At 43.3% G+C, this 16,942-nt stretch overlaps 2 protein-coding genes across 4 annotated transcripts in view; both read right to left on the bottom strand.

Annotated features, from left to right (window-relative positions):
• Window positions 1–1,188: 1,188 nt before the first annotated feature.
• Window positions 1,189–9,548, bottom strand: LOC310863955 (uncharacterized protein; the record flags this gene model as incomplete). Its single annotated transcript, XM_083772489.1, has 5 exons — window positions 1,189–1,990; window positions 2,172–2,286; window positions 3,557–3,684; window positions 4,284–4,480; window positions 6,515–9,548. The coding sequence occupies 5 exons, from the start codon at window positions 9,546–9,548 to the stop codon at window positions 1,853–1,855; spliced, it is 3,612 nt and encodes a 1,203-aa protein (XP_083628615.1). The 3' UTR covers window positions 1,189–1,852.
• A 4,182-nt stretch (window positions 9,549–13,730) lies between these two features.
• The window catches only part of prx (periaxin), a 35,038-nt gene continuing 31,826 nt past the window's right edge, over window positions 13,731–16,942 (bottom strand). For 2 of the 3 annotated variants that reach the window (XM_083773701.1, XM_083773702.1), the window contains one exon: window positions 13,731–16,786. In XM_083773701.1, the coding sequence (XP_083629827.1) occupies window positions 16,128–16,786 (659 nt within the window). In that variant the 3' untranslated portion in view covers window positions 13,731–16,127. The other variant, XM_083773703.1, reaches the window with a different exon arrangement.

The raw sequence follows: 16,942 nt of genomic DNA, 5'->3' as shown, positions 1-16,942 counted from the left end.
TGCAGGAAACTGTAGTTTGCACAAATGGCAGATACTCGTTTTCCAATGGAGTAAAACAAATATTTTCAGCAAAATATACAAACGTGGGCTAAAATCTAACATGTACAGTGCAATGACAGTTGCAGCTATCTCTGAAATGATAACATGATTCTAAACAAAAAACTGTTCTGATCAACAGCTAGATTACAGTTTTGTCCATCAGCTGGACTCACCAAAGTGGAAGGTGTTACTGGTGATTTGGATTTAAATAAATGTATTTAAAGGGAGTGGGAAAGAGGGGGCAGAGACAGACAGACGACAGAAAGAGTGTTACAGTATGTTTGAGTCCACTTCAGTGTGTGTGTGTGAGAGAGAGAGAGAGAGAGAGAGAGAGAGTGAGAGAGAAACAAGAGCAAAACATTTCCTCAAGAATGCATGTCTGTGTCATTGACAGACAGTACAAAGTCATGTAAACATTGGCACTTTTATTTGTGTTCCTACTGGCGTCCATTGGAAGACAAACTTTCTGCTTTTGAACGAAACAGAATTTGAGGTTCATTCATGATGCTGTGCCACCTTAATATACTGTATATACCGGTATAACCTATACTATACTGGGAAAAACATAAACAGGACGCTGTGGTCTGTTGTAACTTGTGAGGACAGTACTGTGGGAGTGGCCTGACCCAGTGATACAGTAATCCACATTTATGGAATCGGTGCCAAATGTAAATATTGGTCTTAATCCAGCCAATGTGCCACTTTCATTTTCACGTCCCTATTTTGAAAAGTTTCAAAAGTAAAAATCAATAGGGAATAGAGCTCAAGGGGTTAAATTAAATAAAGTTCAGCTTACAGTATGTGTGGATTTTCATTTACTTGCCGCCATTCCGACATGCTCAATACTAACTACCCTGTCTCTAATCCAAACCCTAACCGCACGCGAAAGCCACGTCGGAACGGCGGTGCATCTGAATGCCACTCTGTTCCTCAGTAAGGGAGGTCTAGGACTCTCCAACATCAGGACCAGCATTTGGACCTAGACATCTGGCATGGGTTGGGCTCTACTTTGGTGCAACACCCTCGTTTTACCAATCATACTTATTGAGTGTGTTCCAGGTATGTTCTTAAAAGAAGGGGGATCTGTCCATGTGATGATCATTCTAATGTTGGGGATAATACTATGAATGGATTGGGATGATGTAATACTTCAATGTAATACTTTATGGAAAAATATAGTAAGTACACAATAATAGTGTTGATGCAGAATGCAATTACAGACATTTATCTTAATATTTCAAATAATTTTGCACTGTAAATTATGCATTGAGAATTTTTTATTGACCCTTTGTTATGTTGTGAGCTTAAAATACTTTTCCATTGTGTGAATATACAGGTAAAATGCAATTGAATAAAAAGGAAAAACGATGAAGTTGAGTATTACCTAGATTGACCACACATCCAGGCAAAAATAGAGAGACAGGACAAAGCCTTGCTCTGCCTCTTTTCCTACATAATAATCTATAAGGGAGTGGAGAAATTAAAAGCAAGAGAAAGTGAACAATGTCGCGAAATGCACAAGCATTTCACCATGATATGCCAACAGGAGTTGAAGTTGAGAGCTTGGAAGACAGCTTGGAATTTTACTTAGCAGGAGTTACCCCAAGCTTTTTCAGGGGTTATTATGTCAGTGAAGTCAAACTTTAAGTCAAACTTAAGATCTGCTATTTTTAGTGCGCAACACTGACGCGCAACTAAGTATAAATCAGACTTTCACTGTCATTCTGTCCTTCTGGGTCAAAAAAGACTTCATTCATCCATCCTCTGATTCTGAAAACAACAAGCAGCGGTCCACCTGGGGGGCATTCCTCAGTTATTCCATGACGTTTCTGTTGCAATCATATGATAGCCGGCGCTTAGCAGCAGTGGTCTGAGCATGCTGATTGGATGAAGGGAGGCCAGGGGAGAGGCGATGATTGACTTTCAAAGGACTACCGGTAGTCTTATCTTCCTGGTAGGACAAAAGAAACACAACAAAGGTATAGCTCAACTTAAAACAAACGACAGATTACTAAACACTGCAATCTATAATGTTATCTACGTGATTAGTCAGTAAATGTAGTCTGGTCACCTTATGTTTTTATATTTATATTTAACTTTTTTGTTAAGGAGATGAAATAATCTTTACTCACCATGTAACTGTTGCCCAGGTGAAGACATCGCAGTAGGAGGTCACGAGACACCCCAGTGGCTCTCTTGTATCTCTGGTCAATCATTTTGTTCAAGTCATGGAAACTGTCTAACAGCCTGCAATGTTAAACACAACATGACAATAAATGGATGGGGAGATGGATGAATAGATGGATCAGGACTTTCTGCATAAAACGTTATGCGCCGCACGCACGCACACACGCACGCACGCACACGCACGCACACACGCACACGCACACACACACACACACACACACACACACACACACACACACACACACACACACACACACACACACACACACACACACACACACACTCAAGATGGCTGGCAATGTTTATATTTAACGGTCAGTTAAGAATAGTTTATACATGTGTATCAACACCTCAGTAGCCTACCAAACTTATGCACGTGCCCTGCTGCCATTCAACAGTGTGACATTTCAGTGTGACTGTTGAGGTTAGCTATAGACACAGTTTCACATGGAGTAAAACCACATTCACTGCAATTTCTAGAATGTCCAAGTTCAGCCTCTTTAGACTCTCTAACGTGTTTCACTGCACTTTGAAAATTCAGAAATCTACCCGTAATTTTCATTTCTTTAACCATGTCACTTTGACCATGCACATGAAACTGTGATATACAGTACCTGCTGCTATTTGATATGCTGGATATGTTTTCCACCTGCACAAGAAACATTCATACTTTCCATAGTGCCATCTATCTATTCCTAATATTTAATTTGTATATTTCATCTGACTGACACTTCTGTTATTTAACTCATTCTGTCTATTGTGTTGCATGCCATCTCCATTTTCTCGCAATGTTGAGAGAATTTTATCTTCACAATAAGGTTTCCGCTACCCCCTTATCACTACAGTGGAATCTTTACTGGCCTTTGCATTTGCTAAACAAATAATCATATGTCTTCTGTGTTTTCTCTCTAGCTACTGTACAGTATGAGCACAAGGGATGCTTTGTAGCTCTCCCTTGCAGTTCCCAATATCAACCACTAGATGGCGGTCTTGCCGTTTATAGATGCTCCTCTTACAGAGGCAATGGTACACACATTATTTTATCATTCAAATTTTACAGACATTCATCATTAAATGTTCTCCCTAATGAATGTGAGAATAACTCAATTTTTGTGATTTTGACATATGACAGAAGCCATTTCCTCCTACTATTTGTACCATGTGATGAAAATCTCATGCTGTGTGTGCCAGCCTCACTGACCTACTGTAACTGTAGGTCAGTAGCAAAATGACAAATGTAATTTTGAGTCTAGTAGATTGATGCCATCGAGAGAGGGTCCCAAATGTCTTAAAAGCTTACATGAATATATTTTCTAACTGAAATTCTTACCCGTGGTCCTGGGTAGCCCTGGTACTGTCTGGTTCGTCCCTGAGGAGCTGGGTCAGAGTGGGAACAGCATCTGGGTCACAGGAGTGTGGTACAGGCAGGGAGGGGAAGGCCTCGGCAAACACAGCACTCTAAAGGAGAGATGTGGAGATGTTCAACTTCTCCTCCACTTAACATTATCCATTTGATGTGGCCTGCATGTTTGTCTTTACTTTGGTCTGCATGTGTTATGTTTTACAACGTGCCGCTAAGAAAACACGGGACAACACAGGAGGGACAGCGAGGCAGCTGGCGGCATGTGCCGGACCGGTCCACACGGCAGCTCTGCCGGTCGGCGCGGCAGCTGGCATCTCGGCCAGCGCCACCCGGTAGCACGGAGGAGGGAAATAATAAATAAACAAACAAACAAACAAACAAACTAGAAGGCTTTGCCGGTGGCAGAGGAAACACTGCCGTGGGTGTTGTCGGCAATTGGCGGTGACGCCGCGGCTGGTGCCGCTGCCGGAAAATGCTTCTGGGGTGCTGTCATTGAAGGACTTAATTGTCAATCAAGGCCATGGTTGCCATGGTTACAGGGAGGGGTATTTAACCCTGGCCCTAATCAGGTGTTAATTGTAGCGCCTAAACCCCATTATTAGGCTCAAATGGCTCTTACACATATTATTTAAATATCTCAACAGACATGACATGACATGAGTCATGACCCATGACTATGAAAACAAGAGTGTACCAGATTATGATAGGTTGACGGCGTGTCTCTCTCTTCCACAGCACTGACTGGCCACCACTGGCCGGATGTGTCCTGGCCCCCACCCAATGAGTCCTGAGGAAAGGCTGTCCAGGTGTCTTGTGATTGGTGTGATGAGCCGTCAACCCAGCTTGATGTCCAATGAGAAGTTTCATCTGTAATGACATGATTTCCAAGTGCTGGCATACCAATACACACACACGCACGCACGCACATTGCACACACACACGCACAGAGAGAGAGTTTTGCCATTACTGCAATATGATATTCCATACATCATCAAATACTGTTGTACTGTTGTGTCCTCTGAGTGTGTTTCTAGCCTGGACAATACTGATGAGTTACAATACCTGAAGTAGGGTATTAGTAGTAGTAGAAGTGGTGGCGGTAGTGGTAGTAGTAGTAGTAGTTGTTAAGGAAGTAGTATTGTTGTTGGTTTAAAACAATTACAGCAGACATGAGGTTTGGTCATCCATTTTCCAGACTGCCTGCTCTACTGAGAGATTAAGTGTAGCCCCTGTGTTTGTTTGTGTGGCTATCCCTTTAACTGCTGCCCCATAACCTGAGGCTAATAGGAGCTTACAGTCCCAAGCTCTCTGTGCTGGGTACCTCCCTCGCTTCATCTCCCCTCAGCCCAGCTCAATGAATGATTAATATCGAGAGAGAGAGAGAGAGAGAGAGAGAGAGAGAGAGAGAGAGAGAGAGAGAGAGAGAGAGAGAGAGAGAGAGGGGGGGGGGGGCTATAATCAGAAGGAGAGGAAAAACAAAGTGAAAGAGTGAGAGAGAAGGAGAATGCTTTTCTATGAATCTAGGAATCCAGGTCAGATGAGACTTTGCACTGTTTATATTATTTACTTTCGTTCTTTATTTATTTCTTATTGTGGGCTAGGTGTGGCTAACCACAGGGCCCAGCAATACACGGTTACGCAGAAGAACCCAAACAAAATATCACATGTTTGATCCCAGAAACAATCCATTTAACAGCTATTCGTGTCATGTGTCCTGAGTGTTGGTCACTTATGTCTTATTATCATTTACATCACAGTAAGTTCATCGTCCTCTAAAAACTTGAACTTGAAAACATAATGCAAAGCAGAAGTGCTTTTTGGCAAGTAGGTGTAAGAATAATCATAGATAACTGTTGTATATTGTTATGTTACAGGGATTAAAACAGCGACATAATATTAAGTAAGAATTAGCTTGCTCAGTGCTGTCCTAGCTACTAGCTATAGCCATGTTAGGACCTGTAGTGGAGACAAGGCTTATAGGTGATTACCAGAGGATGTATGCTGCAAGAACAACTGACTGACCCTGGCTATTGTAGAGAACAAACAGCTACACACAAGCTACACAATTTATTCTTGGGAGTAGGCTATAGTGTGGGGAAATGTAATATTAGAATGTTTTATGGTTACCCATTATTAAATACAGAGTCAATAATGCGCTACTACAACTTTTCTCTTCATGCTCTCCCTCCCCCTGTCTTTCTCAGTGCTTGCTCCTAACCATGTGTTAGTGTGTTATGTGTTGGACCCCCTCTAAAATGAGATGCTGCATCTCAAGGTGCTATCCTCTCAATAAAATGCAGATCAAAATTCTGTTAGTGTTTTTTGTTGTTGTAGTTTTGGGGGGAGCATTTTTAAGCCTTTATAGACAGTGATAGTGGAGAAAGGAAATACAGAGGGAGTAGACAGTAGAGGGATGGCAAGCACAGTCTGGTTAGCCGGCCAGGAATCGAAGCGGGTACTCATTGATCATGGAATTTTACGCACATGCGCCCTAATCGGGTCACCCCCTGACCCTAACCATGTGGTCTAATAGCTTCTAGTCATGTTTGTTGTTTCACTGAGACAGGCAGACAGACTACTGGACTAACTGGAGGTCTGAAAACACCACTTCACTATGCTTTTAGCGTCAGTTCAGTCAGCCATAACCACTGATCTGACAGGACAACCCTACTAATGCTTTATGAAAGTGGGGGGAGAAAGGCAGAGAGACAGACAAAGAGAGAGACACAGCAGAGGAGACATGTAGAATCGGGAGAGAGACGGACGAAAACATACATAGACAAAAGAGATGGAGAGAGCTACAGACAGAGACATGGTAACAAAGAGAAAGGGAGAGGCAGACAGACACAAAGAGAACGCTTGGCCAGACAAACAGATGCAGAGGGGATATCATATAGACACTGTGTAGCAACCATCAACACTTACCTACACTACCCCCTTTCCCACAAGGCACTGGGGCAGACATGGCAAATCCCTTGCACCATGCCGGTCCTCCCTCTGCCTGCATAAACACTCCAAATTCATCTTCCTCCTCTTCTGTGTCCTCCTGCCTCCCCCTGTCTTGGTCACCCGGCTTGGTGGCCACTGTGTTGCTCCACACCTTGCCCCTGTCTCCGTCCTGACCCTGTTCCTCCTCTCTAGTCGCTAGTGCAGCGCTGTCCCCTTCATTCCCCCTTTCGCTCCCTCCTTCCAACTTTCTCTCTGTCACTGTGGCCACCCCTACCTCCAGACAGGGCAGGCCTGTTGCCATGGCTCCCATGGGGGGCAGAGTGGGGGCAGGATTAGCCGGGGAGGGTGCATGTGAGGTAGAGGGATCAAGGCGAGCCGAGTTAGCAGTAGCGGTGGTGGATGAAGGGTTTCGCGAAATTGGGCCGGAGGTCTCTTCATTGACAACAGAACAAGAGATATTTGCAGTAGTGCTACTGGTAGGGGTCTGAAAGAATGAACTACAGGGCACTGAGTTCAGCGGAGAACAGGCAATAGCCTCTCTATCCTTTGCCTGTTCCCACTCTCCTGCTTTCCCAATGTCCTCTCGAAACCGCTCCATTCTCCATACATGCGCAGAGTCCTGTCTAACACACTCACTGGTAAACTCATTCAGCTTCTCACCTATGTTGCGCTCATGTTTAACATGTGCTTTAATAGCGCCATCTTGCAGTCCTTCGTTGCTTTCTTTCCTCCGAATCGCCTCCTTTTTGCTCTCAACTGTTTTCTGCCTCCACGCTAAATTCTCTCCCTCCTGTAACTTGGCATTCTCCTCTCCTCTGTATTCTCTTGACGCCTCATCTCCCTTTTCATTATCTGTCAGATTATATAGCTCCGTTCCACTACATTCTCCCTCTTCTATTGCCTTTTTGTCCTGCTCTTCGGTGGCATTTGAGATCTCCACAGCTGTCTCAAACACAGAGGCATCTCCATGGCCATGCACCTTTATTTGATGTGGATGAGCCCTGTTACTCTCTCCCTGCACCTGCCTGTCCTTGCTGTTTCCAAATGGGCCTAAAGAGTTTGTACTGGGGCCTCTGTCCTTTTCAGATATTGAATGGGTGTCTTCGTTCAATTCAGACCCTGGTCCATTCAAACTATCAATCACAGGGCTGGCCACTTCTTCCACATAACACATGTCATTGCCAGAGTTCAGTGCTTGCAGAAGAAATGTGTTATCCAATTCTTCTACAAATTCTGCTGTATCCAAAACCCCAGAGTTGCTTTCCCCTATGGGCTCCCGCTTGTTACTGTACTGTTTGTTGTCTGTTGCATTGTTTGCCTGTACTACCCAACCTGAACCGGACCCCTGCTCTACAGTGGAGGTGCTGCCCTCTACAGGGCTGGATGGCTCTGTGGTTTTGAAAGGGAAGTGGGGAACAGGGCTGTGGGGAGGACAGTGGGATGAGAGAGGCAAAGTGTCTTCCTCAGAGCAGCGAGACTTGTTACTCTTCCCTGCGTCCTCTGGACATTCTGACTTTGCTGACTCATGTTCAGCCTCATTACCTCGTTCCAGGTCAATAGATCCCATCCTCGGCTTCACCATCTCCTGAGGGTGTTTAGGAGTACATTTGACTGCAGCACAGGTTAAACTAACGCTCTTTCCTGTGTCATTACCGTCTCCACTGTGTCTCGTGGTAAAATCACTGCTTATATCAGGGTCATAATAAATGCTGTCACAATTTCCTATATGCATTATCACATCCCCTTTGGCAAAATCGCTCTCTTTCATTTGGGAACCAACCTCCTCCCCTCGCTCTGAACAGAAATCCCCGCATTGGGAGGTTTGCGTCTGCAGAGCTGCCCGTGTCTCCGTGGTCTCCTCGGTTACCTCATCTCGCTCCTCACAACTGCTCTGGTTGGAGGGTAGCACAGAGGAGTCATGAGACTTTAACCTGGTAAGACCTTCCCTCTTCTCCATCATGTCTTCCAATTCCTTTGCCTTTTTCATCTCCTCCACTTCATGGCCAAGTCTGTCCAGTGTGCGAGCATCTCCCACTGATCTTTTATCTCCATCCAGGCCCACCTGCTCTCCTCCCGTTCCTCTCCTTAGGCACGGAACGCAGGTCTTATCCAAAGTGTCGTCGCAATGTCTGGGGCTCCTGTTTGCTCCTTCGCTGTCCTGCTTAGGACCCCTGCCGTCCTGCAGGGAACAGGGATCCTGTTCACTGCTGCTCATGCCGTCACCAGGAAAGCCTCCATTGTCTCTCTCTTCCTGATTTTCTTGTGGAATTACTCCTCTGGCACCCGCCTCCTCTTCCTCCCTGGCCCGCTTCTCTCTTTTGAGGCCCGTTCTCTCCTGTGCTCTGCCTGCAACTGCTGTGCCGCAGGACTTCCTCCATCTCCGGCCGGAACGCACTCTAACGCGGTTTACGCAAACTGGAGGAGTCGGCCCACTGTCCCTCCTCCCCACCGGAGGTTCCCTGACCCCTCCTCCTCCCACTTTCCCTCTCAGCCAACCTCCCACCAGTGTTGACGGGCCTGTATGGGCCATGCCCAGAGAACAAGCCCCTGGCTCGGTCGTTGAATACAGGCAGCTGCCTTTCTCAGACCGGAGGAGGAGGCATTGCGTTTGCGTCTTCCCACCACCTTCTGAGGTTTTCAGGGTAGCGACTGTTACCAGAGCCCCTATACCAGCCTGCCTGACATTTACACCCAAGGGAAGTCCATATCCCATCCGACCCCACTCCTCGCACACATCTCCGGGCCTGGGGCAGGAAGGTGAATTATCTTGACCTGCTGCGGGTGGAACTGCAGGAGCCTGTATTCCTCCCACCAGCCCACCAGCCTTTCGTCGGTTCTTAGAGAAGAGGGCCCAAGCTCTAAGGCCCCTGACTAGAGGCAGGTCCCCAAAGCCAAGGTCCAACCGGCTGGGGAAAAGCAGAGGGCCTTTGGGGCATTTCTGGAGCATCTCCTTAGTGGAGGCAGACACATTCAGACAGGGGTAGTTGTTGTTGTTATTTTGTTGGAGCATAGTGCTTGTTTGTTTTAATGGTCAATCCTTGCCTTTTTATCCTTTTCAAATACAGGCCGTGCCACTGAAATGAAGTCTCATTCATGAGAAAGAGCCACCCCCCTATCGAGAGTCTCTCATTGATATGTAACAGCTCATTTTCATACAAATTGGATTCTGCAAAAGACTCTGCCGTCGTGATGGAGAGAGCTTCCCTACTATCAATAATTCCTTATTAAACAAAGGAGTGAGAGCTCATTCCGAGGAGGACAAAAGCATCATTAAATGAACGATGCATTCCTTTTTTTTGTCTGACATTGAGTCAGACTGGAGTTTGACACTCCTAATTAGTGTTTAACTTTCACAGGCACCCGGCAAAGAGAGACAGCCCCCGTAGCCGTCGGAGCTGTCAAACTTGATGATGAAGAAGATAATGACTGGTTTGGGTTTTTGCCTCCGACTGATTCCTGCTGACAGCGTTGTCAACACTATTCTCCCAGCAGCAGCAGCAGCAGTAGCTTCATCACAGCCTCTGTAAACTATGCTCTTCTCACAGTGGTGGGTTGGAGTGAATGCAGACAACAACCTAAAGAGAGGGGAAACAAAGCAGGCAATCAGAGCCTTATATAAGAGAAAATATGATTTGGTGAATCGTTGCCAGCATAAATCATTCAAGGGGGGGAATTCTGGGAGGTATAATTGAAAAGTGGTGAAAGCATTGAAAACACAATTGAATCTACTCCCCGATTCACTCATTGAGACTGATTCCATTTGTGAAAATTATCTCACTAAATCACCATTTTTATAAGGTTGCCATTAACCCATTCTGACCGGGCATGCCCATTTTGGTGTTGGCATCATGTTATGCTTTATCTATTGAAAAATAGCAGATCTACAAGCTCATATCGCGCCACCGAGTGGCGCGATACGAGCTTGTAGGTCTGCTATTTTTGAAAAATCGAGGTTGACATTTTTAGAATCTGATCTCAGGTTAGAATGGGTTCATCAGACCAGTGCGTGTCCAGTGGAAACCTCGTATGAATCTGATCTCAGGTCAGAATGGGTCAAACTGTCAGGGTCACATGAAACGACGGAGACGGAGGAAATAACTAATCCTGATTCAAGTAATAATGGTGACATTTATTTATTTTCTATAAAGAAAATTAATAAATGTCAGATAATTAAATCAGATAATTAAATTAAGGTGCATATCTCACTGCACCCACAAAAAAAACAGGTAGGCTGCCCCATAAATAAAGTCGAAGGGCTGCCCTGTGTGGGTGATGTGAGCATGTCAAAGGTCAAACAATTAAAACCACCTTGAACTTCCACAAATTTAAGAGACTATATATTTTCAAATACTAAAATATAGGAGATTAACAACCGACACCATCAGCCTGAGTAGATCGAGTAGTCAGCCATCCATCATATTATGATAAATACATAGGCTAAATATGAAATGCAGCTTGCAGTAGGCTATACTCACCATACAGTAAAGGCTACCTTCATGTTCTCCGATTTTGACTGTTACAGTATTGTTCTACGGACCACTGCATGCATACTACTACTACTAATAATAATAATAATAGCCTACAATAATCATAACTCCGCCACTGTCCCAGAATAGGCCATATCAGATCGCACGTTGACATATTGCAATGAACCGTCCTATACCACGGCAACGTCACATTCACATCAACCTAGGTTGATTTCGCCAAAATTCCCAATTTATTTGCCAAACGTAACAATTGGTCTATTTGGAGAAACCAGCACTATAATGGTCCAGCATTATAGCCTAAGGGTTTAAGCTCTCACCATGGTCGATGCTTTTATAGTCTCTGTCTTTGTTAGTGTATAGCAGCCTATCTCCGCATGTATCCTTGAATTGTTTTCAGACGGAGCTTAGCCTATTGAATGTTCATCGTGCTTTGGAGCATCCTTCAGCGGGTTGAATGAACAGCGATCGAGGCATCCTTCCCGGACAAACGGCCTGTACAGCGCTAGAATCATCGGAACAACACTAACGTCGTTGCTGTGTTGGGGTTGGGCCAATGCCTGTCCCTTCTCATTTCTCAACGTCAACAACACATATCTACTGTAGAGAACACAGTCCTATTTTCTTTTCATTGGCCCCCTCTCGTTCTACCAGCATCCACCGCCATTCATGTGACCCGTCGTGGTCTCAGCAGCATCGTGCCGCCGTGCGTGCCCGCATCCTTACCGCAGTAGCTGCGTGCGGTGGCTGACGGGGAGGTATTTAACTTGCAGCCCACTCACTCACTCACAGCCTTACGTCGCACGACATCATCATCAGCGTGCTCGTGAGTAGACTGTCTGTGACTCACACAATGGGAAGACGTCACGTCATGCACCTTTGCGCCCCACATTAACCACCTTCTTCTCCTCAAAGTCCCGCCTCTCTGTACAGGGCCGCCTGTACAGAGTACTATAGTGCGAATCATCTATACCCAAGAAGATGGAATCTCATTTATAATATGAAGCAGTGTTTCTTTCTCGTAGTTTTTCTCTGAATCATAAGCTTTCAACGTGCAACATAGCCTAGATTGACAATTGAGATTCTTTTTAGGTATTTAGGCTTATTGTATAACTATAAGTTAATTATAGCTAGCCTCGATAGTCAGGGTTTTAATTTTCGTTCGCATTTGGCTCAAAAGCGTCTTCAACTGTTTCAAATTAAGATGAGCCACCAGAGGGCGCCCTCGGGCAGGTTTTTCTCTTCCCTATACATTCAATTAAAGTTAAAACTAAACGCCTACTCAAATGTTAGAAAAATGCACATTTGAAGAATACACAATGAAGTTGTTGGCATATGGATTTTAAGAAAATTGTGAAATAAATAAAATAATGAAACGACGTGCAATTAAGATGAAGATGAAGCAATTTTAACTTGTATGTAGCTGTAAATATATTTCCATAAAGGCTACTGAAAATTGTCTTGTTAAGTTTGGTTAAACAAATAAAACAATATATTCCATTGTTGCTTTTGTAATTCTATAGATCTATTATTCATTCTAGACAGTTAAAAAAAAAGACAGATGCAGTATTTCAGCACCTGTATAATTGGACAGCTCCCATGGGCGGCGCATGCATGCAAGTATATTTCTGTTTATGCACGACATAAAAACCAAGTGTCATGTCATGTAGGCTACAAGTACAAACTGCCTACTTCACAGTCATCCGAACAGCTGTAGGCCAAAACACAGAGTGACAAGGATGCACATTACAAACGCTATATAACATATAATCGGTCTGATTATATTAAATCTGTAATTTGGCCTAGAATTTCATGTCTATCTTAAATTGTTCGCACACTGAAGCGCAACAATGTTGTTGAGTCAACATAATAGGCATTATTGTGAGCCTATGTTACTTGTAGGCTATTTAACACTGTATACTGTATAGGCTAAGTTGTTGTGCAGTCCAACAGATGGCGCTATTTACCACAATACTATCACAGGACCAAACTGTTCGATATGTTGAAGAACCCTGTCATGTGTTAAAGGTTATTTCTGTTAGATTGTGTACTAACAGAAATAGCAATTAACACAGGGGTCTTCAAAGTGTTTCAAAGACCACTTAATTTAATAGAGACGACAAAGCAGGGGCCCCATTGTGTTGCACTGCAATATGCTATATGACATGCCTATATATTTGTTATTTTTATTTTATTTATCTTTTTTTTTATCACATGGGGGCCGCAATCATCAACAATGTTGTCCGGAATCTAGATGTTGGATTCAAGAAAACAAAACAAAAACATTCATGCTGAATTGTGTGTGCATGTCATTATAGGTGAAAAGTTTCACTTTCTTTTCTCAAAATATTTCAAACCTGATCAAAAATAGGTACAAGCTCAAAACATGTCATGATGGGACATATTGTGAGCGTGGCTAGCAATTTCTTGCTGGTTTAACCCATTTTGGGCGGGAACTCCTTTTGGTGTTTTAAGCATTATGTTATAATTTAGCTATTGAAAAATAGCAGATCTACAAGCTCATAGCGCACCAAACTTGTAGGTCTGCCATTTAAAAAAAAAAAATCGTTAAAATGTGCCTCAAATCTTTCAGAATCTTTTTTTAAAACTTTCAAACAGGAGCCCCAGAAATTATTTTAAATTTCGACATTAAAGACCAGTAAAAGCAATATGATCCGACCAACACATGTATACAGCACAAAGTGCAATAACTGTATGGGTAGTATGTTTATTGATATCTTAACCAACATTTTCTCCAATTCAGAAATGACAAAACAATTGGCTCTGAAAAACTGTTTAAGGGAACCCAGAAATGTAACAAAATGGCTCTATGCACATGCTACCTCACCACTCACTATCTATTTACTGTATGTCTCACCTGCAAAAAAAAAAAAGGGTGTATGTCTCACCTGCAAAAAAAAGGCTTGGTGTTAAATAAAATGGTTAATGAGAAGTTGGTAGCTTGTTTAACTGCGAGTGTATATTGTCAGGACTTACACAGGCTACAGCTTAATACCACACATTTTTTCATACTACAGTATCTATCAACCTCATCAAAACAGAAAAGGAGAAAATAAATTAAATGTCTTTGTGGAGGTAAAAATTTGATCAGACATCAGCCATGCTTTCACATGTTGCACCATCCCCTTAAAGCATTTTGTGCTATACATGACAGCAGGTTTTCTTAGAAAATAAAGAGGACAGAGGCACTTAGAATTTATAGAATTATAAAAAGAATGAGTTATTAGAAAATCAACAGCTGTTAAAAGGAACATCAGATACAGAATAATAGGTGTTGCCATGTTATTAATCAAATCCTACTCTTCAACAATTTTCAACTTATCTTCATGTAATTGGTCCTCAAATACTTATACCAATAATATACCATTTTACTTATAAATACTCTGTCTCAGAGGGCTGTAGAGTAGACAGTAGACAGTTCAGTAACTCACCTTCTACGAGTGACATCATTGATGGGGAATCAAACAGAAACGGCAGGCTTTCTACTGGAAAGTTAGCATACTATATAATAGAAGCCATTGTTCTCGTGTTCATAAAAAAAGAAAACTAATAAAACTAAAAAAAAAATCTGAAATCTTGTTTGAAATGACCTAACCTGCCTACAGATGATGCCACTGGTAGGCGGGTTTCTGAACTGTCCACAGCCCTCCTCTGAGACACAGATTGAGTGAATAGACAAATGGTCCCATATTATAATAAGCATTAGTGAGGAGTGAGGACCAATTAATGTATATGAAGATAGGTTGAAAATGGGTGAAGTGGTCCTTTAAGAAAGATTCCTGCACAATAAACAATTGTGATAGTGAGAATAATAATACAGTACAGTACATTATGTCTAGGCCTTTGCCTGGGTGGCAGTGGAGGTAGGTCCCTGCATGATTTGATCCTTGTGATCCTAGGGTAAGGGACTATCCCTAACTGCTCCCAATGTGCATGTTGGTGGCTTGCATGGTTCCCTCCCCTCCACCATAGGTGTGTGAACGTGAAATACATGTAAAGCGCTATAAATGCCTTCTGTTCCATTTGATTTAAGAGTGGGGAATGCCTCTGTTCTCTTATTTTTGTAAGATTCTGAAACCCGCATTACTTTAAGAACACCTTTCAACCTCTGGATTCTTTCAACTGGATGTCCCAGTAGCACTCACCCTTAGTTTTTCTTTAGATGTGAGACCAAGGCTAACCAATCGTGGCCCAATCTGTCATTTTAGCAGCATCTTTAGGTACTTAGTTAATTAGTGTTAAAAATATGTAAGATTGATCTCCACAACATCCAATGTGTCCCGTTGACTTGACATTGAGCAAGGCACCTAACCCATAACTCCTTACTCACTGTAAGTCATAGTTTCGCAAAACTTAAACTTAAAATATAAATGTAAAGCAGAAAATAGTCATTGAAAGCTCACACTTTCCTTCAAGAATAGGACATAACATCGTAATATATATATATTTGTTTTATGTCCTACTCTTGTTGAATATGAAAATAATTACACATTTCATTTAAGGGAGGGTGCTTTAAACAGCAATTGTATCTATAGATATATTTACAGAAATAACACTTTGGGTTGAAAATTTAAGTTTTCCTTCTTTTTCTTTTTCATTTTGCAAATCACCAATCACAAAATCATGTTTAAATCCATGATGGTGTATAGGCAAGTGAAAATCTTACATAGACACTTTTTGAGTAAAACATAAACAACAATAAATATGCAATCAATTGGACATTGGTATGTTTACATTCAGAGTGAAACAGTAAATCCAAACAAACTCTAATAAAACTAACAAAACTTTGAAAAACGGTAACAAAAAGTGGTCACATTTAAAATGAAAAATAACACAGGAAATATATTACTCTGTCATAGTAATAACTGACAAAAAGCTGTGGGGTTTCATCAGCTTCTTAGCTCACTAGATTGTATTTAAAATAAAGAGAGAACTATTCCTTTAACATTTTGGTGTTGTGTAGGCTTAGCTTACAACAGCATAGCACCCTCACCAAAGCAAATTCAAAAAAAGACTTTTGAGCAACTATTATTAGGCTACAACATTCTCCTTCTGCTACTTTTTAGTTCCACGGAATCAGGCTACTAGAATTCATACTGAGAGCAATCTGGCAGCTGCTGAGTCGTCATTGAGGTGGTCGTTGAAGATTCACCTGTATGAGTTTCTGTGGTAACCAAGTGCCGGGTGGTTCTAGTGGTCTTAGTCACCATGGTGACAGTGCTTTCCTGGGAGGAGGAGACAAGGTGCTCCTCGGACACCTCCTGGGTGGTGAAGCCAAGGTGCTCCTCGGACACCTCCTGGGTGGTGAAGCCAAGGTGCTCCTCGGACACCTCTTGGGTGGTGAAGCCAAGGTGCTCCTCGGACACCTTCTGGGTGGTGAAGCCAAGGTGCTCCTCGGACACCTCCTGGGTGGTGAAGCCAAGGTGCTCCTCGGACACCTCTTGGGTGGTGAAGCCAAGGTGCTCCTCGGACACCTTCTGGGTGGTGAAGCCAAGGTGCTCCTCGGACACCTCCTGGGTGGTGAAGCCAAGGTGCTCCTCGGACACCTCCTGGGTGGTGAAGCCAAGGTGCTCCTCGGACACCTCCTGGGTGGTGAAGCCAAGGTGCTCCTCGGACACCTCCTGGGTGGTGAAGCCCAGCCCTGAGGTGTGTAGGCAGAAGCTTCCAGAGACCTCACCTTCACCGGCTATCTCACCGCTCCGCCGAGCCCGGGGAGAACCCTCCGGGGTTATCTGGAGGAATCCTGAGGAGGAAAGGATGGGAAAGGAGAGGAACGGGGAGGTGATGAAGGAAGGAAGAAAAGAGGAAGGCGGAAGAAGATGAGAGAGTCAGGAGGTGATTAGGAAAATAATGGAGAGGGGAAGAACAGTAATGAGGGAGGAAACTTAATCTAATGTAA

Source organism: Protomyctophum parallelum (genome assembly GCF_964188405.1).
Source record: "Protomyctophum parallelum genome assembly, chromosome: 9".
NCBI lineage: Eukaryota > Metazoa > Chordata > Actinopteri > Myctophiformes > Myctophidae > Protomyctophum > Protomyctophum parallelum.
Note: the sequence above shows the minus strand (reverse complement) of the source record. Positions and strands in the feature narration are given on the sequence as shown.